This window comes from Candida dubliniensis, chromosome 5, assembly GCF_000026945.1.
Source record: "Candida dubliniensis CD36 chromosome 5, complete sequence".
Lineage (NCBI taxonomy): Eukaryota > Fungi > Ascomycota > Pichiomycetes > Serinales > Debaryomycetaceae > Candida > Candida dubliniensis.
This window is the reverse complement of record NC_012864.1, coordinates 985,653-1,008,998: the sequence shown is the minus strand read 5'-3', so window position 1 is coordinate 1,008,998 and position 23,346 is coordinate 985,653. Positions and strand designations below refer to the sequence as shown.

The following is a 23,346-nucleotide window of genomic DNA, read 5'->3' as shown; positions in this document are numbered from 1 at the left end:
TGCTTAAGAAATGTTTTGATAAAATACTTTATTAAATATTATTCTTATATACTAACGGAAACTTCCTATTATTTGATAGCAGAACAAACCCAACTCTATATATCATTATAAAATAAATCTTCATGTTGGAAACTTTCTATCAAATTATTCAAATACTCTAGTTGATGGAAAACATCTTGAACCATCATTACTAAATCAAGACCCTCTGTAGAAGTTGTTAGTTTCTCCATAGAAGAATAAAATATTTTTTTCAATTCAACAATATCATCTTTGATTTGATTAAGGGTATCACGAGTTTGATTCACCATGTATTGACCATTGAGTATAAAATTTAATGTTTTAATTTTGTAACAAAATTTCAAATCAATTTCTGTTAATTTGATATATGAAACAAGACTATTGACTAGTTCAGGCACGGATCTATCAAAAATGGGAATTCCATTTAAAATTATCATAATATTCAACTTGTAAATGACATCAGTGATGTTTCTATCATTATTGCGGGCAAAAGCAACATTCAACAATCTCACAAAATTGAAACATAGTTCGAGGCTTTTTGTAGTATCAGTTTCTTGAAGATTCCCATAGTTGACGACTTCAATCCCTGATATATATTCAAATAATTGTGATACAAATTCATTATTATTATCAGGCTTGTGGTATTTTTTGATTAATTTAGTAAATACAGTCACGGTGAAATATTCTAATGTAGTATATTCTCTTTTATTGGCATTGTAATCAGATACAATATAGGTAAACAATTTCAAAATACCAACTAAATTCTGCTCATCATTGTTGTCACCAATCAAGTAGCAATTGAAAAGTAACGTTAGTCTCAATAACTGCATTCTCAAATGATTATTAAACATGTTAATTTTTAATGACATTTTATTGTTTTGGAGAAGTTTGGTTTCCCCTCCAAATTTATTGGTAAATTTAATCAATTCATCAAACGTGAAAACATTGCCTTGGACATTTTTAATCATTTCAATTATTGATATCAAATGCTGTGGATTTAACACTGTACTCAAAGCTCTCATTATGAAATACCTTAAATCGGTTTTTATAATGGGGCTAGTATTATATGCTTTTATAGGGTCGGCAGTAATCAAAAACAACAAAGATTGGGGAATATATTCAAAGTTTTCACCCTCAAAATCAAATATCACATCTTCGACGTTTTTTAGAAAATAGAAATTTCTTCTAACTTTGTCCATATCGTTGATTTCCTGCTTTATAAGACTGTCAATATACAGCGAGTTCTCATTGGCGTCGTATCTAAGAAGTCCATCGGATCCATTATCATTTAATTCAATTACTAACTTGGCCTTGATTTGTTGCAATTTTTCGTATTTTTCTTTCAACTCTTTTTCTTCTTTATTAATCTCTTGTTTGATATTCTCATTTCGAGTATTTATCTTGTGTATTTTATTTGCTTCATATTTGAATACTGATGGTATTTGGATATCAAATGGTTTTTTCGAATCTGATAGTTTCAGGGGGTATGTATTATTCGGTATTGTATTGCTGGTATTCATTTGGTGTATTCGCAGTGACCTTCGTGTTGATTTGTAGGTTGTTATTCCCTCCGTTTTCCTACCAGATATCACGGTCATGATATCCATATCATCTTCATCAGAAGAATCTGACAGTAATGAGATAACCGACACATTGTCAGGAATATAAGCCATCTTCCAATAGTCCTGTTTGATACACCGATTAGATGAATGGGTTAAAGATCCTTATGAAGTAGATCCCTGACAATTTTTTTTTTTTAGATTCATCTACCGCGTCGTGGTTATCAGTTCTTTTTTTTTCACTTCCGTACGCAACTCAGAGCCATGGAGGGTATTTTAGAATTTGATACTCATCATTTACTAGACAAAGCAAATTGGTATAATAATCAATTCAAATTCAATATTAAGTTAACACTACCTCTTTCTTTAACCTCGAAAACTATATGTTGAATAGCCTTGTGGTTGTTTTAACATTGTCGTCACAAAAACTTTACCTCCAGCATTTCTTTCCAATGATCTATATCGGCTAAAGACGGCAATTTCTACGAACTAAGCTCACTTCTTCTTCTTCTTCCAACATACCACGAACATTTGCACAAAAAAAAACTTTTCTGTATTGAACTGTGAGGCATTATTGAAGAACTTGTATGGCCATTGTGATGTGTGGCACGAAGATTGTTTGTGACTTCGCACCACTCAAAGTAATATGCGACAAAGACTGTACTACGTACCAGAAGTTTGACACTTCAATCCAAATTCCGTGAGAAAAAAAAAAAGAAGATCCAGGCCGTTTCAGTTTTTTCTTACACTTTCTCTCCTCTCCTCTCCAATCATCAACTCATTATTACTAAACTACATCAACATACAATGTCGACATCAACAACATATGAAAAATTACCTTTGCAACCATTATTCGATACTATTGAAGAATTGAAACCAAAATTCATTGAAAGGTTACAAAAGGCAATTTCAATTCCATCAGTTTCGTCCGATGAATCATTAAGACCAAAAGTTGTTGAAATGGCAAACTTTTTGGTTGGTGAATTGAAAACTTTGGGATTTACTGATATCCAATTGAAAGAATTGGGTACTCAACCACCACCAGTTCAAGATACCAATTTACAATTACCTCCAATTGTTTTAGGTCGTTTCGGTAATGATCCATCCAAGAAGACTGTTTTAGTTTATGGTCATTATGATGTCCAACCAGCTTTGAAAGACGATGGTTGGAATACTGAACCATTCACCATGCATTATGATAAAGAAAAAGAAATCTTGTACGGTAGAGGATCTACTGATGACAAAGGTCCAGTTGTGGGATGGTTGAATGTCATTGAAGCTCATAATAAATTGGGGTGGGAATTACCAGTTAATTTAGTTGTTTGCTTTGAAGGTATGGAAGAAAGTGGATCTTTAGGATTGGATGAACTTGTTGCTAAAGAAGCACAAAACTACTTTAAAAAAGTCGATCAAGTGACTATTTCAGATAACTATTGGTTAGGTACCACCAAACCTGTCTTGACTTATGGATTAAGAGGTTGTAACTACTATCAAATTATCATTGAAGGACCTGGTGCTGACTTGCACAGTGGTATCTTTGGTGGGATTATTGCTGAACCAATGACTGATTTAGTCAAAGTGATGTCTACTTTAGTTGATGGCAGTGGTAAAATCTTGATTCCAGGTGTTTCTGATATGGTTGCTCCTGTCACTGATAAAGAAGATCAATTATATGATAGTATTGATTTTTCAGTTGAAGAATTAAATGCTGCTAGTGGTTCCAAAACTTCATTGCATGACAACAAAAAAGATATTTTGAAACATAGATGGAGATTCCCTTCCCTTTCATTGCATGGTATTGAAGGGGCTTTTTCAGGAGCAGGTGCTAAAACTGTTATTCCTGCTAAAGTGATTGGTAAATTCTCCATCAGAACAGTCCCAGATATTGAATCGAAAAAATTGGACGAATTAGTATTCCAACATATAACCTCTGAATTCAAAAAATTAAATTCCCCAAATAAGTTCAAAGTTGAATTAATTCATGATGGTAATTACTGGGTTTCTGATCCATTTAATGATAGTTTCACTGCAGCTGCTAAGGCAACCCAAGATGTGTGGAATGTTGTTCCTGATTTTACCAGAGAAGGTGGTTCAATTCCAATTACTTTGACTTTTGAAAAAGAATTGGGTGTTGATGTTTTACTTTTACCAATGGGTAGAGGTGACGATGGTGCTCATTCAATCAATGAAAAATTAGATGTAGTTAACTATATCAATGGTTGTAAGACATTGGGTGGGTATTTACATTATTACGGTAAAGCTTAATAAGATGCAATCTGGTGAATAACGTCGAAACTATATATGTCTGTGTATGAATTGAATTGAATTGAATTAATTGAGTGTAAAATAGAGAATAGTTTAGCAACCACCACAAAAAATTGTTGTGCATATAATTGCCCAAAAAAAAAAAAAGAAAAGCCTCCATCAATTTAAAAATCTATAACATAAGTTGAGTGAGGGAGGTGGAAAATCTGGAAAATCAAAGGAAGAAAAAAAAAAATTTTCTTGTTGGTAAGGGAGAGGAAGAAAGAAAGAAAAGTACGATGGTGGTGGTGGTGGGTGATGATTGATGGGATGAGACAGAGAGACACACACACTAAAAAAAATCTACGAATATTAAATAATAATAAGAACAAAATTTTAATCATCCCTCTCAATCAATCGAAAAATTTTCTTGCTTCTCACACACATCTTTTTTTTTTTTGCCCTACAGTTTTCCTAGCATTACATTAATTTTTATTTTAATCTTGTTTTAAAGGATTTCATTCGATATTTCAACTTCCACTTGTATATATATACATATCTTTTTGTTTCACTAGTATTGTCATTAAAGATCAATTTTATCAGCATTATCAATTAGGTTTCTTTTTTTTTTTTTGAATAAAAGTGCATTTAAGGGAGGAAAACCAGTTCATTTATTAAATTTGTTGTTTTATTAATTTATTATTATTATTTAATTCTCTTGTATTAATAGCTCATTTTGATTGAGATAAAAGGAGGTGGATTTTTCCTTTCTTTCACATAAGTAATAGTCATTTTAACTAGTTTCATCATGTCGGAGAATTTAAAGAGAGCAGAATCATTGTTTAACAGAATAATGAATCAAACAACTAACAATGATTCATCAACGTCATCATTTGCATCACAGTCATCAACACCAACAACTCCAATACTGGAATCATCGCCAACATCGTCTACCACCACCACCAATCCTAATTCTACTATTTCAGGTTCAAGAAAGTTCAATTCATCTTCATATTCTGTTCCTACCATTCCATCTAATATTCCCAAATTGGATATTGAAAAGTTAACTCGAGAGGCATTAGCTTCTGTTCCAGAGTCACATCACACATTACCTTATTGTTGGACCATATGGTATCATTCAAGAAATAAGAAAAAAGAACAAGGACAAAAAGTATCAGAAGAATTACAAGAGTCAATTGAAGATCAACAGCCAGAACAACAACAACAACAACAGCAGCAGCAGCAAAGTGCTGAGGTTGATTCTTATTTGCAAACTACTAATGAATTGGAGTTTATTGATTTTTCCACTGGGAACCCAATCCATCATATTGCTTCTTTAGAACAATTATGGAGTAGTTTTTCATCTATTAAAAAAACATATACCTTAAACATTGGCACGGAGTTTTTAATTTTCAAAACAGGTGTGAATCCTGTATGGGAAGATCCAATAAATTCAAAGGGTGGGAGATGGGTTTTCCGGTTTAATAGAAAAATTATGGATGGACATAATAGTAATAATGATAAGAAAAGCAGTAAACAAGAATTATTCCGTAAAAGAACAAGCTTAATTTGGGAAAGATTAGTGTTAAAGACTTTAACAGGATCTTTAATTCCTGATTCTAATTCCAGTGAAATCCAAGAGTTATTATTAAATGATATTTGTGGATTAGTGTTAAGTGTTCGTAAAGATGAAGATATTATAAGTTTATGGAACTCCAATTTAAATTTTTTTGGGAAAAAGGACCAAACCAAGAAGTTAACTTCATTTCAAGCAAGAAGAATCATTTGTGATTCGATATTACGTGTCATTCGTGAATGTGATTTGATTAACCAAGGTGGAGATTGTATTCAAACCATCGATATCGGTTCTAATGAAAGAGTTTTTGGTGTTAGTTTTGATTATAGAGTTCATGCTGATAATGAAAGAGAAAGAGAAAAGTCTATTACTAGTAATGGTGCTAATGGCTCTACAGCGGGTGGCAGTACAGGTAACAGTAGTGGACAAACCTATGGAAGTCATTACAATAGGAGATATAACAAGTACAACACGAGTAAAACAGATTCCACTGCCAAATAAATATGTTGAGACGAAATCGAAGTTTACAGGGTATGTACGTAACTATATATGAGTGTGCATATGAAGTGTTTTCACACATTTTTTTCTTTTTGTATTATTGGAGTGGATTCCTGTGACAACTTATCGAGTAAGTGTAACCTGTTGTTATGTTCTATTGTAATATAGTATTGTCTTCGAGAGTGTTGATACACACTCAATAGCAAAACATGGGTTAAACCTGCATTGATATTGAAAACTACCAATCAATCAAGATGTATTGCAAATGCATTATAAGTAACGCAGCATCGATCGAGGGAAATCTGTTGATTTTAAGCCACAACATTTACAACAATCAGCAAAGCGGAAATAGATGATTTCGGAAATCTAATATAGATCAGCCATGCAGTCATAAATTATTCGAATTTTTATATAGAGAATTGGCTATTGACTAAAATTCAAACTAATTTACGTCTTTTTCCAAAAAAATAAAGCATACCATCATTGGTAGGTCAAGTGGATATAGTGGGTGTTAAGCAAAAAAAGGTTTACAAAAACCTAGTGCTGTTAACGGCAAGATGATGGGGGAAAGGCTGATTAATGCGGTTTTAAAAAACTATTTTTAATGAATAATAGTTACGAGCCAATTAAATCTTATTGTGGATCTAAAACACTTGGCAAATGAACTGTTCCAAATCTTGCCATCTATCCTTCTAGTAAGTAAGGCACAACCAATTAATCACACGATCACAAGTTTGCTTTAGTAAACAAACAACAATAATGGGTAGCCTTGAAGCACTTGTTCTCCTTATTTATAACCTAAACAATTAGATCGCGTTAATTTCGGGACAATGTTTGCCTAAAGCTCACAAGTTCAATAAACAACAACAGGACATAATTCAATTAAGAGTTGATGATCCAAAATAGCTTTGTGTTGCAGATACGCTAGATTTAAAACATAAAAAGAGTTTCAATTTTTTGTATCAACACAACAACAACATCATATATTATCGCTATTACTTTTACCATCGTCCTCATTGGACACTATTACATTTCAGTCTAGACCACAATTGTACTGAGTTGACTCATTTGTTGTTGTGTTCTTTTCTAATTCCACACAATCTTTTAACACTTCAGGATAATTGCTTTCTAGCTAGACCTCAAACTATCAATTTAAGGCAGTCTACACATTGTTATTGGTAAAAGAAAACATGCAACAAACTCCAGTGATGGTGGTAGTAGTAAACACGATTTTGAAAATGGTGCAATATAGCAAGACTTAATTGTTAGAAGTCTGCGACAGACATTAATAATATGTAGTACATATTATATCCAGACAAAAAAATCACGGAATGGAACTAATTTTTGCCGGTGACGGTGTTTTCCATTTTGTGTCCATCAATTTTTTTTTTTTTAAGTCATAATAATTCTTTTCTTCCTCTCTATTTTATTTTCTTGCCTCATTGCACACTAAAACTATTCTCTCTCATACTAATTAATTAATTTAATACAATAAGGAATTGTTTAGTAGTAGAGCTAACAAAAAAAATAATTATAAATTGTTTAAACAAACAAAAAGGAAGAAAGAAAATTTTTTTTTTTTAGCTTTTTCTTTAAATAAAACGAATCCTCAAACTGAACTGGTCTTTTTTTTTTTATTTTTATTTTTTTTTTTTTTTTTTATTTTTAATGAACCCTACCTATAGGATAAGTTCAACATAATAGAGAAAATTAGCAGATATAAATCACATTATTCCCACTTAAACAATAGAAAGATTGTTGTAAATTCACAGAAATATACAACTAATAGTCTCATTAAGTCTTTCGCAAACTCCCCACATATACACAACAGACAATAGGTGTGTTTCCCTTTTTTTTCCGGGACAAATGACTACATCCAATAGTCAGTCCAAACAATTTGAAACAGTACCTTCTATAGTCGACTTATTATATTCTGCTAAGAAACTATTGAATTTGCAACCAAGAATTGATAATTTACACCTACGTCGATCAAGTTCAAGAACCCAACTAGTCATGCAATCTCAGGCCATTAGTGCCAACAATGGTAAGGAAAACAATCAAAGCTTTTCAATTTCACCAGTAAATAATCAAACCCTAGGGTCGGCTCATGATAAAGTGTTGGATTTACTATCACCATTGTCAATAGATGACTTAAAGAATAACACAATCACCACAACCACCACAACGACGACGTCGTATCACCAGAATAAGTTGAATCAACGGTTGAACGGTACTACCAATAACAACCCTAGCCATATCACTGGTAATAATAGCAGTACTAGATCTACACTTTTCAAACCCTCATCTCCACATTCTGAAAACACATCTCCCAAGAATATTTCGTCGTCGTCATCATCATCATTAGCACCATCAACAAAAGCGAACAACCTAAGTCATAATAATACCACCAATAACCATGGACCTAGTTCTGAAATCAAGTCGTCCAGTTCTTCATTACCACCGAAAAAGGTAACTCGATGTTTCAACTGTAACACCACGGCGACACCACTTTGGAGAAGAGATGCCGATGGTAATACTTTGTGTAATGCATGTGGACTATTTCTCAAATTACATGGAACTTGTCGTCCTCTTTCATTGAAATCAGATGTAATCAAGAAAAGAAATTCCAGAAAAGCAAATACATCTTCCAAAGTAGGAACGCCGACAAATCAATTTATAAATACATCGGTCAAAGGGAACGATGCAAGTATAAGAATGAAACAAACACCTATTGCTATAGCACCATCGCCATCTTCCAATTCACTATATGGTGGTGGTGGTGGCAGTGCAAACTCACTTCCTTCGAGTCAACGATTCAAAAATGTATTAATATTACCTAAACCCCCTAGTGGCACAAATTTAACTGCTTCAGCAAGAACAAAATCAATACCTATTCCAGCAAACAATGCTCCTTCTCCTGATGGGTCATTTTCTCCTTCTTTGAAGAGAAAGAAATCTGAAGTTGATGTGGGCCCACGAACTCCAACATCTTTGTCTGCATCTGCGTCTGCATCATTCTCCATGCGTAACAGAGTACCATCGTCTTCTTCATTAACTGGTACCTCATTCTCCAATTCAATCAAAAGAAATAATTCATTTTCTAATAGAAAATCATCACTAACAAGTTTGATGCAGAGAAAGAATACTGTTGGAACAACCCCAACAACTACAAATTCATTAACATCCTCTAATATTAATATTTTGAATCAGCGTTTTCCACAGCCAACTTATTTTGAGAATTTTGGTAGTAGCACTGGGCCACAATCACCAGCAATCTCGCGTCATAATAGCACAACCACCTTGATGAATTCTAATCAAGTCATTCTAGAAAATGTAAACACCCCGGGTTCCTATAACTCAACCAACTCGTTCCCTTCCTATGTTCCACATGAAACCCCAAATTCAATTCCAGAAACACCACTAAATGTTAACGATTTATTACCTTCTTCATTCAACAGGAGGTCAAGTCAGATGTCTACCAAGCAAGAGAGAATCTTGGAAGATTATCGTGCTAGTAAACCACAAACTATGCCTCACAAAGGTATTGATGATGAAATGATAATAATGGATGCTTTGAACGATTTCCCAGGTTTGGAGGCCATTGACATGGGTGGTAATATTAATGGAATGTCTGCTGATGATTACAATAATGATTACGGTGATATTTTTAGAAAATTTACAAGTTTAGAGAATGAATCGTTTGTTGATCAAACTGCAAATTCTATTCAAGATAACAATTTCGGGTTTCAACAAATACCAACAGAAAACAATTTTTACAAAGTTGGAAACAACAATAGTGGTAACAAAAACAACAGTAACAATGCCAATAATAATTCTGGGGATTATAAAGATCTAGATTGGTTGAAATTTGACATTTGAAAACGAATGAGGCTTGTAAACTATGGGGTGATAATTTCTATTGATTCATGGTACGAACCATATGTGTTCTAGCACAGTATATACTATCTAATGACTCTGGTATACGATTCTTACATAATAAATTTGTTTCTGTGTAATTGTTATAACTATTATAGTAAATGTTAATTTTGGGGGGGGGGGAGTGAACACTTTGATCTATTCTTTCTTCGAGTTCATCTCGTTGAGCGCATGTGACCTAAACGACGAATATTTGTTAGTATGGGCACGTTTATATAATTAAAGTGCGTGTCTGCGATGGCTAAAAAAAAAAAAAATTTCTCAACAAATCTGTACACCCAAGGGGAGAAAAAAAAAAAAAAAGTTTCAATTGTAAAGGAATCTCGATTTAAATTCTCATTCTCTCTCCTTAAATTTTTTCAATTTTCAATTTTTTCACTTTTTCCTTCTTTCTTCTACTTATTTCTGTATCGATAATATACTCAATTATCTATATTCACAACAACAATCATGTCTTCTGCTCCAGCCACTAACTATAAAGTTGCCGATATTTCATTAGCTGCCTTTGGTAGAAAAGATATTGAATTGTCTGAAAATGAAATGCCTGGTTTGATGTACATTAGAAAAAAATACGGTCCATCCCAACCATTGAAAGGTGCTAGAATTGCTGGTTGTTTGCACATGACCATTCAAACCGCTGTTTTGATTGAAACATTGGTTGCTTTAGGTGCTGAAGTTACTTGGTCTTCTTGTAACATTTTCTCCACTCAAGATCATGCTGCTGCTGCCATTGCTGCTGCTGGTGTTCCAGTTTTCGCTTGGAAAGGTGAAACCGAAGAAGAATACCAATGGTGTATTGAACAACAATTGTTTGCTTTCAAAGATGGTAAAAAGTTGAACTTGATCTTGGATGACGGTGGTGATTTGACTTCTTTGGTTCATGAAAAATACCCAGAAATGTTGGAAGATTGTTACGGTTTATCTGAAGAAACCACTACCGGTGTTCACCACTTGTACAAATCTTTAAGAGATGGTAAATTGAAAGTCCCAGCTATCAATGTTAACGATTCCGTTACCAAATCCAAATTCGACAACTTGTACGGTTGTAGAGAATCTTTAGTTGATGGTATCAAAAGAGCCACCGATGTTATGATTGCTGGTAAAGTTGCTGTTGTTGCCGGTTTCGGTGATGTTGGTAAAGGTTGTGCCATGGCTTTGCACGGTATGGGTGCCAGAGTTATTGTTACTGAAATTGATCCAATCAATGCTTTGCAAGCTGCTGTCTCTGGTTATCAAGTTGCTCCAATGGACGAAGTTGCTTCTATTGGTCAAATCTTTGTCACCACCACTGGTTGTCGTGATATCATCACTGGTAAGCATTTCGAACAAATGCCAGAAGATGCCATTGTTTGTAACATTGGTCATTTCGATATTGAAATCGATGTTGCTTGGTTGAAAGCCAATGCAGAATCTGTTGTCAACATTAAACCTCAAGTTGACAGATACTTGATGAAGAACGGTCGTCACGTCATCTTGTTGGCTGACGGTAGATTAGTTAACTTGGGTTGTGCCACTGGTCACTCTTCATTCGTTATGTCCTGTTCATTCTCCAACCAAGTTTTGGCTCAAATTGCCTTGTTTAATGCTGACAACAAAGAATTCAGAGAAAAATTCCCAGAATTTGCCAAGACTGGTCCTTTCGATGTTGGTGTACACTTGTTGCCAAAGATTTTGGATGAAACTGTTGCCAGATGTCACTTGGACCACTTGGGTGCTAAATTGACCACATTGACTGAAACTCAAGCTGAATACTTGGGTATTCCAGAAGAAGGTCCATACAAGGCTGATATCTACAGATACTAAGTGTTGCCTTTAACTTCTTTTTATTTTCTTCCATCAATTGTCTAAGTTAAAACTATAAAGGTCTCAAGAGTTATATTTCGGAAATGTTAGTGAGACTACTTTTGTTTGCCTTTGAGTTTTGATTTTGATTTTGATTTTGATTTTTTTGTTTTGTTTTGGTATTTTTAATGACATTGCATCAACTGCATTTTTTTTTTATTTTTATAAATGGATTTTTATATTCATTCAATTGGTATTTTTATTTAATACTATTATTATTAATTACATGGGTTTATGACTAAAATTTCAATTTTTTTTTTATATATTTTGTTTTAATACAGCGGTAGATAATTATGTATGTATATATTTTTTTTACCAATATAGATCTTCAACGATTAAAAAAAAAAAAAGGAGTGGTTACATGTTATTTTGATTTGGCTACTGTATTTTTGAATTCGTCCCACCACACCATGTTTTGTTTGTTTTCAACTCTAAATTAACAATTGGAAAGGATCACAAGAACCGTCTGCCAATTTCACACTGGTTTGAGCAGTTGAGCCCGATCCAGTAGTACTTCCAAAACACCAATCAAATGTGTCTTGATATCCGATCTTCCCATCCTTGATTTGGAAATCTGCGCCACCACTGACGGCACGACTACAAGTAAATTCCTTATTGCCATTGATGCCACAAATTCCTTTAGAGGATCTAATTTCAATATTTGACTCTTCTGTTGTTTGTTTGAAATGGTAAGTGGCGCAAGTTCCTGAAGTGTACCATTTACCGTTGCTGATAAGACACCCCGATTTCCCTGACAAATGAACATAAGATCTTGCAGGAACCCCTGTTGGGTTGTGTATGCTGGTAGAAGTACCTGTTGCTGTTTTTGTAGTTAATGTTGGATGGGCTACTTTGCCCTTTGGTGGGTACTTAATTCCAGTTGATGGACAATTAGTATAAGCCACTGAATCAATAGGGAGGAAATTCTGTTGCAATAAAGATCCCTTGACATGATGATAATACCAAATCTCATTGATTGCATGATTATAATCACATTTTATAAATACATTTGCTCCAAATTTATCATTTAAAGCTGATTGAATCTCTGACAAGCTATAAGTTTTCGAATTGGATGGCACAATTCCAGCCTCGGCCAACCAATCATAAGTAGGCAACTTGTTAAACAATCCAATGGCAATTTTGAAAAAATCATATAAATTCCGGTTTTTAGGAGTGTTGGATAAGTAACATGAAGGTTTAATTGTACTGAAACATGTACCATGTTTATTATATTCATGAGCCCAAAAAGAACTATCCTTGCCATGGTAATCTTTCCAAGAATAACTCATGTTATTGTATAATTCTTCATCACCAAACTGGTCAACTATAATTGATCGTATAACGTCACCATTGGGGTTAATTTCTAAGGAGGGATCACAAAATTGCGGATATCCATACGAGCACATGTTACCCCATAATCCATGTTGAGTAAACAAATTCTCTGGTCCAGTTGCTGGATTATAGTCCCAAAACTGAGTTAATAAAATAACTCCTGCAGGAGATTCATAACAGCAACTATTAATATTGTCCAATTCCTGGGAATTTCTTGAGCATGAGATTGGTGAATCAATGGGACATGAGTCGGGTGGGAGGTCTGATAAATCAAATACTTCTTGGGTAGCTTTGATACTGGTAAGCAAATGAGCTAGAATTACCAATAATTTATACTTCATTTTGATTACTGCTGTTGTTATTTCTATTTCACAATGTCTAATTTACTGTAGATGTGTTTTAAAAGGAGGAAGAAACGTTGACAGGTTAAATCCAACAAAAAACCTGAATGATAAACAATTGTGTAGAGATCGCGTGGGTGGTCGTCGTGTGTTGATACAATTTTCTTATCGTTATCGCTTAAACAAACCACATGTCAAAGTCGTTGTCGATTTGTAACACAATAAAAAATCAAACATTTGTTATAAACATATATACTATTATGAAAACTTTCTAAAAAAAATTCATATATTAATGATGGTTAAAGGTTATTGGGATTTTTCTTTTTACAATATACTATCATAGATGTGATGGGTTGATAAGAAATAATTTTTAGATAGAAATTTTGACGAATTTTGATGAATAACCATCAGTATAAACATTTTTGAACGATAGCTTCAACAAGTTTTATTTTGTGAATTATAGTCATATCCAAAAACAATCTAATTAGCCTGGCTACAAAGAATCACTATTAATTAAATTTATTATTCATATTACATCAAGACCTGTACTTAAAAGTCAATTGATTTTTGTTTTGCACCAGTGTTCTTACTTGGGAAATGCTGCGTTTTTCACAAATCAATCTCGTCATCTCTTTTAGATTCATAACAAACTTGGGAATTGTCAAATACCAAGCAGCCAAATTTGAATGGCTGTTTTTCGAAGGACCGTTTCCAAAAGCCATGTTTAGAAGCAGGAATGACACCCCAACATACGTACATTATAAATGTAATATAGTAAAGTGCCGCACAAGTAACACCAATGCACCAACTTGCGTAGTAGCATTCGAAACTGAAAGAAAGACCAGAATCATATTCATTCCAATAGTAAGTGTAAGCTGTAAACAATTGGAATATAGAACTCCCAATGTACAAAAGGAAAAACATGATATCTCCTCCAAACAAAATTCCGTTGTATGCTCTCTTGCCCGCTAAAATTGGCACCCCAAACCAAATATAACAATTGTAGATAAAATTCAATACTGTGACGGTTATTATAAATGAATTATAAGGGCGATATGTCCTTAAACTGGTGGCAAAACATGCTATATCTCCCACAAACTGGAGCAATCTAAAAAAAACTCCAACACAAACTCTGCCAGTACTCATTGCAATAATTTGTCCTATAAGATATTTAGGGGATCTGCTTTGTGGGAGAATAGTTGCATTATTTCTGTTCCTTTAAATAATTATTTTTTGCAGAGTTCGTAAATGTTTGGTATTATCAACGTGACCCCTTTTCATAATTTGACCCAAGCAAAGTATTCATTGTTCACAGCCTTGTCCGAGAATAAAAACACTGTTATAGATTAATATCGGCGATATTTCATATACAGTATCTGTCAATTTACAGGTCAGAGAGAGTTCGACGAATCCTCTACCTATTTGAACTTCAACATTTGTATACTTTTTATATTACTTTTATTCTTAACAACCAACGCTTTACATTTGATTATTTATTTGTCAATATCTATAATAACCTACGAATCCATAGAAAGTTAGTGCTCCTATTATTATCACTGATAAATACTAAATACAAAAGCCTAGGAAACACTACAACACCCTTATCATATTTTTCTTGATTTGTGCAGAGAAAATGCTAACTGAATATGAATTGGTACAATAGACTACATAATAAAAATCTCTCTACGGTGTGGTATATAGGTCATCTAAACCATATGGTATTATAAAAAATAGAAAATCAGATTATGTAATGTGTCAACTGTTATATAATCAAAAAATAATCTTCATTTGTGTAGTGAATACGTTTTGAATATTTCAAAATGTACATATTTGGAATAATCTCGAGTTTTCTATATTTAGGAACTTATTGTTGTTTAAAAAATATACTTGCCACAACTCAAATTATGTACAATGGTCTAAATACAAAAGGAGACTAATAAAATTCATTGCGGAACAGATACAAATGTCCATAGCCTTTCTTTTAACAACTTTTACGAACTTCTCCTTTGATATATGATTATCAGCTATTTCATGTCAAACGTTTGACACTAAACATTACCAAGAAATAAAGAATTGAAACTAGGAAGCAAATTACTTTTATTATAAGTAAAACACAAAGAAAAGTCTATATTTCTATTATAAAAATAAATATAGTGAGTATAATGATCTGGAATCTAGACAATAATTTAAACAGGGCTTTTACTCTCTACCTTTAAAGTGTCAATTGATGACAAGATAACAGTACCTAATGTTTTCTCCTGATCTATTGATTTTTGGGGCACGTTCTTTTCGAGGTCTCTCAGGTTTCGATCACGATCACTTTTATCTTTGTTGTAAACAACGCAGCCAAATTTGAATACGTACACCTCAAACAAGGATTTAAACCCTTTTCCATTACGGTAAATTGGAAAAAAAGTATATTTGAAAAATGCAAAGCATGTAAAACCAAACCAGAACAGGCAAACAAGTCCAAATATCCCTGAAGCCATTGCAACCGTGCTATAAGGAGCATCTTTGTATTTATCATACTGCAGTGTAAAGTTGACGGTATAACTTGTGACATATTCAGTGTTAATTTGAACCACCAAAATTATACACGAAATGAGGTATAGGATTGGGAAAGCTAATTCAGCAACAAAAATCAAAAAAGCTAATGTTTTTTGATGCATTTGGGGCACAATAAACAATGTATAGATATTATAAATCATATTAGCTGAGCTGACTCCCAAAGCAAATGCTTTCGCCAGTCTGAAATGTGAAGCACAAAGGGCAAAGCATATGATATTGAAAAAAAATTGAACTATTCTGAAAAAACCAATAAATCCCATTTGAACTATTGATTTTAATAAGTAATATATTAAAAGATAAGGAATTGACAAATATGTATAAAAAAAAAAAAGCAAAGGAAGTTAGAGTAATTTTTTGAATAAAATATAACCTAGTCAACTTATATACAATTTACAAATGTATAGGCGGAGAAATAACAGATTATTGTCGATTCAACATTTTAGTGCTCTCATTAATTTCGTTATATTCAAACAATAAACTTGACTAATTTTTGTTGGTTGTTCAAGAATTGGGCTAATACATACAGAGTAATATCTCGCCCTTATTTGCTTACAATTTGATGACGGAATTACTGTTCTTATTTGTCATGACCGGAATTAATGCCACTATTTTTGATGATGAAAGATAAGAACAATAATAGCTTATTGTGCTTTATAAGTTTGGTTTTTTTTTTTTTTTGGATTGAGAGATATCGGTTACGTAATGCTATTTCGTTATTGGGGCCACGTGACCCACTTTGTTGATTAATTTTGTTAAATTAAATAACTCGTCCACACCAAAACTCCTAACATAACATATTTAAATAGAAAATTTTACGATTAATCCTGCTTTGATCATTTAGCTTGGGACTCTTACAGCGTCACTCAAAAAATTCAAGTATTATTTGTCTAGTTTTTGAGATTGCTAGGAATTCATTTCCTTCTACTCCACGACACAAAAACTAGAGATCCTTTCTCTCCATAGAATAGATTTTACGTAATCATCTTAGCCGCGTCATGCAAAACTGCATCCCCAAAATGTAGTGAATCTCCCACCTAAAATAAAAAAAAACGAGATACAGATAAGAATCCCATATTGTTGTTTCTCCACTTATATTTAATGTTCATGCCATTGCAAAATTCAATTCTACATGACGTTCAAACAAATGACCCATGTAACACTTCAAGAGTCTAACAAGACTGTAATTGTATGAACATATTTTTGATTCATAAGTCTGGCCATACATAGATAAAGTATAAAAATATTTTATATTCTCCACAGCCACATAATTCTTGGCGTGGTTAAAATGGTACTTTAAGATTGATCTAAATTATCATCAATCCATTTGCAAGTGTTATTTCTTGGTTTTCATAACTACAATTAGGTACTTTGATTCAGTCATTTGAGCAATGATCATACTCAATACCTTGAAACATACGAAATTGTTTGTAATACTGTTTCTGTTTGTTATTTCTGTAAGGAAGAAGGAATACACGTAGTATTTAATTGAAGGACTTTTCCATTACCAACGAATTTGTTGCTTCATATTGTTTCCAAAAGCTTCATCTTATAAGATTAGGTTTCTCCTCTACCGCTTCTATCAAATCTAAGTAATGTCCAAAAAAGTTATCGCCGCTTCAATTATCAGGGGTGCACAAACAATTTTTGCTCTTATTGTTCTTGGTCTTTCTATTCAAGAATTGGTTACACTTGAATTTTACTATGACAAATCAGTTTATATTATAGTTGTTGCTGCAATCAATATCATCTATTTCTTCTGCACTCTATTATTGATACCATTTATATTTAAAAACTGGTCTCCTTCCATAATTCCTGTTGCAGGTGAGTTTATTCTATGCATCTTTTATCTTGCTGCTATGGCTATTCTGGCTACAGATGCTCCAACAGTATCTTGTGATTATTTGTATTACTCAGAATATGTTTCCTTTTGCCACATTCTCAAGGCTTTGATACCATTCACTTTATTCAACTGGTTACTATTCGCTGCTAGTTTTGTGTTGGTTTTGTGTTTTACTTTTATCCCGGAAATTAAAAGACACGGATTCAAACATACATTATTTCCTTCACAATTTGATTTTGGCCTTATATTTGGTAATGATACTCCAGCATCTAAAGAAATAGTTGCAAGCTATGATTATAGAGACGCTAACGCCTACAACGAATCTGAAGTTGGTATAGCTCCAACAGTACATGGTACAAATAATAATGGTGGTTCGGATAATCATCAAACAAGTGTTGGTGTTAATCTAGGAGAGTCTTCTGAAGAAGAAAAGTCTATTCAAGCAACGCCAAGTAATTTTCAAAATGAAAATATAAATCATAGCAAGCCATACGCTTAAGAAGGAGAAATGAGTTTGCAACCATACTTTGTGTGGTTTGTTGTCATTGTACCAACATGAAAGTGATTAGCATGTTGTTTCTTGTGTACAATTTAAGCTACTCTCTACAGCAGGCTTAGTAGTTTGTAGTGTATATTGACAAATGAACTAATCATTAATTCAATGTTTGATATATGTTTTCCGAAGTAGAGAATTAGTAGCATTGTCATCCATCTATATGGAAAGACACTTTCACTGATCATCGATAATCACACAAACTTTGATGCGCAGCATTTGGCGCGCATCCATTTTGCAAAAAAAAAAAAAAAAACTCATTTTTCTCCCATAATAGAATCCTATTAGTCTTTCTTTTTTACAAATACATATATAATATTCGTTGTGAAGATGTCAAATTCGGGTTTCCAGCTTTATCTGTATTTTTTCTCCAATGTAAATGATAAAATCAATCTGTTTACAACATTATTGCCTTAGCGATCAATTTTGAATCTATTCAATTCAAATATACTTAACAAACTTAAAACCTATCAGCTATTCCGTACAAGCAACAAAAGATTACAAAATCTAATTTTTGTACTTATAAACGGTAGTGATACAACACAAGTACAGTATCACACATGTACTTGCATGACATATTATCGCCCTAATGATGTTCTTGAGACTGTTTCTACAATTTTGTCTTCTGAATTGTATTCTGTAATTGATTATTACATAGTCAACATCAAACTAAATCTTATTATTTACGAATAACTAAAAACTTGTCAATCCAAATGGGTTGATTGGTGGTTCAAAATTATTTAGAAAAACAATTTTCCATTACAACTACAACTAAGCCAAATCAAAAAAAGGATTAAAATAAAGCTAAAAGACGATTAACAAAAAGTAAGGAAAAAAAAAACTAAAAATGGTGTAAATTATGGGTATGGTTTGCTTTGATTGGTTGCTTCTTGGGTTGCAGTAACTTCATCGATATTTCCAGAAAGTGGCTCTGTATATTTGTCTTCTTCGGATGAAGCTAAACCAGCAGTTGCCTCATCATCACCAACAGAAGCACCCTTAGGTGCATTATTTTCGATATCATTACCAGTGATCTCAGCATCTGCAACTGCAGCATCAGTTACTGGATCAGTTACCGCATATCTTTTACCAAATGGCAAAAGAAAGTTAGTAAAGATAGCACCATACTCGAATCGTACAGGTAAGAAAATGGATTTGAATCCGCGACTGCTGACTTGCGGAATAAAACTGTAGCCCAAGAATAATCCAAAAGTAGTAGCAAATAATAACCAGTTGAATAAAGTGAATGGTATCAAAGCCTTAAGAATACTGCATGCAGATGAGTAGCTGCCATAATCTCCACAACTTCCAGAAGGAACAACATCTGCAATTGCTCCCATGGCAGAAAGATAAAAGACAAAGAAAATGAACTCGGCAGCAAAAATGAGAATAGAAAAAGTAAAATTTTTGAAAAAAATAGGCATCAATATTAAAATGTAACCGAAGTAGAGGAGATTAAGTATCGAAACCACCAAGGCAAAAGTGACACGGTCGTAGTTATATCCAACATCAGCCAAAAACCCCGCTGAAAGACCAAGAACGACAATGCAAAATACCGTTTGAAGACCACGGAAAATGTAGGTTACAATTGGTTTCCAAGACATTATAAGTTGATTATGTGTTTGTTTGTAAAGATTGATAGTAGATTTGATTAAAACCAGAATTGGTTGTAAAAAAAAAAAAAAAGAATTGGAAAAAGAGAAAAAACGAGACAACAAAAAACAAATAAACAAAATCGTTCCTTTAAATATAAGGGGAGAATAAATCAGTCATATATATACCTGGGACGTGTCGTGTTGGGTAAATATTTAAGTTGTAGTATTTAATAATATAGATAATCAAGGATTAATAAAAAATTTTAATGTACTCTAAGTTCACGGAACAAGACCTAAAACGGGGTTGCTGTGATTTTTCCCTGACTACTTTAAAGATTAAAGTGGCAGTGTGCGAATGCAAAAAATTTCTTGGGAGAAAAGTAAATTACACGAGGAGTATGCGTAGTAGGGGGGTCATGATTAAAATCCAAGAAAGAAGATTTTTGATCATACATTATTTTTAAACCTATTTGTTGTTGTTGTTGTTATTATTCTTGTTAAATCTTGTATTGTTGGATTATTTTAAACTTCTTGATTCTATTATTATTTTACACTTTGTTATATTTTCATCTTGGTTTGTGTGTTTTTTTTTGTTTTTTTTTTTTCGAAAGATTCAGCCGCATAACTTATTGTAAGTATATCCATTATTAACCAACTCATGACCAAATATAGAACAATTGAAACTCAAAAAAATTATAATTGTGAGTGTAAATAAATCAGGTGCATGCAATTGCATTCAGTGGAGACCAAAGAAAATAAATAAATTGATTGTTGCAAGTCTACAACGAACAAAACGAAACAAAAACAGACAAGTTTGTATTTGATAACGGATTGGTGTTATAACACCTTGGTGATTCATTCCACTTTGCAAAGAAGGTAATGGATAGAAAATAGGCTTTTGGTGTGGTGGTGTTCAAACAGAACCGACAACTTCTTATCATTGGTAGCGCGTACACTAAACTTTAGGTAAAGTATGAGTACAAGAAATTCTAGGGTTTTGATACTTCTATTTTTGTAAATCAAATTTCAGAACTATAAAACTGTAACTGGTTTTCAAGTTTGGTTTTGTTTTGACTTGGATTGTAAGTAAGACTGGAGTAATTCCAAGAAAACAAATGTTTTTAGGCAAGTACGGTTGACAGAGTACGAAGCTAACATCCCTTGCAGAAGTGACCTTGTGTCCATTAGAGAAAACTTAAGTGGAAATCTGACATTTATAGTAGTACGTCTGAACAGTTACATTTTATAGAAACCACAAACTCTAAATTATTTTTGGGGCATTTTCTCGATTTCTTCTTTATTGGATTCTAATGTTCAAGGTCATCCCTACAATAGAGTACAATAACAATATCGGTCTTATACTTTTGTTATCCATTTCTTTGGAACTTACTCATCAGGAATTGATCTAGAATTGGTTCTATTATTCTGTTCTAAGTTGTACTTTTGTTTGTCAATGGTTAAGAGAGTTTTTTTTTTTTGTTTTTTCTTGGCTTCAGTGTTTCCGTTAAAAATCTACAAAGAATAAAGAATGATTTACGAAGTATCAGTCTTTCTTCTACCTCAATGGCTATACAAGCAACAAAAGTGAACTACACCTGCAATTGAAAAACTACAGTATGGAGTGAGTCCGGCTACGGCTATAAAAAATACCGTACGATTTATTTTGCAATCTGCAATTGATGCCACTTTTTTCTACGCCTCTTTCGTAAACCTCGTATATCAAAGTTGTGATAGAATTTCATTCTTTAGTAGTACATTGCTATAAACAAGAGACTATCAAATAATCTAAACAATAAGAAGTCAACAAACAAAAAAAGATCATATATTATATATTTGTATCATATTTAGTTTAAGCATGTGATTTAAATTAACAAGACAAACCCTCATTTATGCAATTTCTTGGGCTTCACTTTTTCTTTTCTTGTTAAGCCTTCTTTCAAATTCATCCTTGCTTTCACCAGCTCGCCATCTCAAATCATAAGCAGGATGACTTTCCAATAAATAATATGGTTCTTTTCTTTCACTACCAAATAGTTGTTCTCTGAAAGTCAAAGGATGGTCCAAATCCTGTGGGTAATCCTCTTGTGCCAATCCTCTTTCCTGAAGTAATGGAATAACTTTCTCAACAAAATCTTCAAAAGTTCCTGGAGAAATAGCATAAGTCACATTAAATCCATCAACCCCTGAAATATCAACCCAACGTTCAATTTCATCTGTCACTTCCTCAGGGGTACCATAAAACACTGGTCCCAATCCACCAACGGTGATTTGACGGGCAATATCACGTCTAGTCTTTTTAACATTTGCTGGCTCACCAGGAGATGTTTTATTCCACAACTCTAAAAACGATTTGACAGCATTCGTGCCTTTATCGGTGATGTTATCCTCATAATCGTATTTTCCAATGTCAATACCTGTCCATCCAGAAAAAAGTGCTTGGGCACCATCTAAATCCCCGTACAGTTGCAATTCTTTAAATTTCTCTTCTGCTAACTCATGGGTGTCAGCAACCACTGGAGTAATCAACTGCAAAAACTTGATGGAACCTTCGGGACGACCATACTTTTCTTTGGCAAGAGTTTTGATGGCCTTGATTTGTTTGCCTAATTCTTCAGGAGAGAATGTAGTGATAAACACTACTTCAGCGTTTCTGGCAGCAAACTCTTTACCTGCTTTTGAAGTACCAGCTTGAATAATAACAGGTAATCTTTGTGGAGTTGGCTCAGTAATACTGGGTCCGGGAACAGTGAAAAATTTCCCTTTATGGTTTATTTCTCTGACTTTATCAGGATTAGTGAAAACTCGGTTCTTCAATTCAACGGCATCGTCACTCCAAGAACTCAAAAATAATTTATACACAACATCAATATATTCTTGAGCTCTTTCGTACCGTTCTGCATGAGGTGGTAATGATTCTCCGTTAAGTAAATTTCTAGCTGCTGAATCCAAATAAGAACTAACAACATTCCAACCAACTCTACCTTTTGTCAAATGATCCAAAGTAGCCAATCTTCTGGCAAAATGGTATGGGTTCTCACTAATTGTCAGGAATGTTACCCCAAAACTAATGTTTTTCGTAACAGCTGCCATAGCAGAAACAACTGCACTTGGCTCTGTAGTGGGGAACTGAGCTCCACTTTTCGCAACGGATCTAAAATTTCCTGGACCATCATAAACATCATAGGGACCTAATACATCAGCAATGAAAAGAGCATTAAATTTCCCCTTTTCTAACAATTGTGCCAAATTGACCCAATACTCAATAGTATTAAAGTCTCGAGATTTATCATCTGGATGCGACCATAAACCTGGACATTGTAAACCCAGACATCCCATACAAAATGAATTCAAAATTAACGGGGTTCTGTTTTTCTGGTCGTTACTAGAATTGGTAGAAGCAGTCATGGCCAATGGGGAGTAAATTTGGTCTTGTCGGTTTGTAGA

The 23,346-nt window shown here is 33.4% G+C and overlaps 11 protein-coding genes across 11 annotated transcripts, besides 1 other annotated feature; 5 read left to right on the top strand and 6 right to left on the bottom strand. All coding sequences in view use genetic code 12, as the record gives it.

Moving 5' to 3' along the window:
- Window positions 1-95: 95 nt before the first annotated feature.
- Window positions 96-1,691, bottom strand: CD36_53980 (conserved hypothetical protein; the record flags this gene model as incomplete). The annotated part of the gene is made up of 1 exon (XM_002420648.1): window positions 96-1,691. One exon carries the CDS (start codon window positions 1,689-1,691, stop codon window positions 96-98), a length of 1,596 nt encoding a protein of 531 aa, XP_002420693.1.
- A 693-nt stretch (window positions 1,692-2,384) lies between these two features.
- Window positions 2,385-3,842, top strand: CD36_53970 (di-and tri-peptidase, putative; the record flags this gene model as incomplete). Its single annotated transcript, XM_002420647.1, has 1 exon — window positions 2,385-3,842. The coding sequence occupies one exon, from the start codon at window positions 2,385-2,387 to the stop codon at window positions 3,840-3,842; it is 1,458 nt and encodes a 485-aa protein (XP_002420692.1).
- Window positions 3,843-4,629: 787 nt separating this feature from the next.
- Window positions 4,630-5,898, top strand: CD36_53960 (eukaryotic translation initiation factor 4E (eIF-4E), putative; the record flags this gene model as incomplete). The annotated part of the gene is made up of 1 exon (XM_002420646.1): window positions 4,630-5,898. The coding sequence occupies one exon, from the start codon at window positions 4,630-4,632 to the stop codon at window positions 5,896-5,898; it is 1,269 nt and encodes a 422-aa protein (XP_002420691.1).
- Window positions 5,899-7,761: 1,863 nt separating this feature from the next.
- CD36_53950 (transcriptional activator of nitrogen-regulated genes, putative) lies at window positions 7,762-9,774 on the top strand (the record flags this gene model as incomplete). Its single annotated transcript, XM_002420645.1, has 1 exon — window positions 7,762-9,774. The coding sequence occupies one exon, from the start codon at window positions 7,762-7,764 to the stop codon at window positions 9,772-9,774; it is 2,013 nt and encodes a 670-aa protein (XP_002420690.1).
- A 507-nt stretch (window positions 9,775-10,281) lies between these two features.
- Window positions 10,282-11,634, top strand: CD36_53940 (S-adenosyl-L-homocysteine hydrolase, putative; the record flags this gene model as incomplete). The annotated part of the gene is made up of 1 exon (XM_002420644.1): window positions 10,282-11,634. The coding sequence occupies one exon, from the start codon at window positions 10,282-10,284 to the stop codon at window positions 11,632-11,634; it is 1,353 nt and encodes a 450-aa protein (XP_002420689.1).
- A 470-nt stretch (window positions 11,635-12,104) lies between these two features.
- On the bottom strand, window positions 12,105-13,346 carry CD36_53930 (ribonuclease T2-like precursor, putative; the record flags this gene model as incomplete). The annotated part of the gene is made up of 1 exon (XM_002420643.1): window positions 12,105-13,346. One exon carries the CDS (start codon window positions 13,344-13,346, stop codon window positions 12,105-12,107), a length of 1,242 nt encoding a protein of 413 aa, XP_002420688.1.
- Window positions 13,347-13,955: 609 nt separating this feature from the next.
- CD36_53920 (conserved hypothetical protein) lies at window positions 13,956-14,492 on the bottom strand (the record flags this gene model as incomplete). The annotated part of the gene is made up of 1 exon (XM_002420642.1): window positions 13,956-14,492. The coding sequence occupies one exon, from the start codon at window positions 14,490-14,492 to the stop codon at window positions 13,956-13,958; it is 537 nt and encodes a 178-aa protein (XP_002420687.1).
- A 191-nt stretch (window positions 14,493-14,683) lies between these two features.
- Window positions 14,684-14,941: a mobile genetic element.
- A 591-nt stretch (window positions 14,942-15,532) lies between these two features.
- On the bottom strand, window positions 15,533-16,174 carry CD36_53910 (conserved hypothetical protein; the record flags this gene model as incomplete). The annotated part of the gene is made up of 1 exon (XM_002420641.1): window positions 15,533-16,174. One exon carries the CDS (start codon window positions 16,172-16,174, stop codon window positions 15,533-15,535), a length of 642 nt encoding a protein of 213 aa, XP_002420686.1.
- A 1,332-nt stretch (window positions 16,175-17,506) lies between these two features.
- On the top strand, window positions 17,507-18,253 carry CD36_53900 (conserved hypothetical protein; the record flags this gene model as incomplete). Its single annotated transcript, XM_002420640.1, has 1 exon — window positions 17,507-18,253. One exon carries the CDS (start codon window positions 17,507-17,509, stop codon window positions 18,251-18,253), a length of 747 nt encoding a protein of 248 aa, XP_002420685.1.
- Window positions 18,254-19,164: 911 nt separating this feature from the next.
- CD36_53890 (conserved hypothetical protein) lies at window positions 19,165-19,911 on the bottom strand (the record flags this gene model as incomplete). The annotated part of the gene is made up of 1 exon (XM_002420639.1): window positions 19,165-19,911. The coding sequence occupies one exon, from the start codon at window positions 19,909-19,911 to the stop codon at window positions 19,165-19,167; it is 747 nt and encodes a 248-aa protein (XP_002420684.1).
- A 1,878-nt stretch (window positions 19,912-21,789) lies between these two features.
- CD36_53880 (monooxygenase, putative) lies at window positions 21,790-23,307 on the bottom strand (the record flags this gene model as incomplete). Its single annotated transcript, XM_002420638.1, has 1 exon — window positions 21,790-23,307. One exon carries the CDS (start codon window positions 23,305-23,307, stop codon window positions 21,790-21,792), a length of 1,518 nt encoding a protein of 505 aa, XP_002420683.1.
- Between the last annotated feature and the right edge of the window lie 39 nt (window positions 23,308-23,346).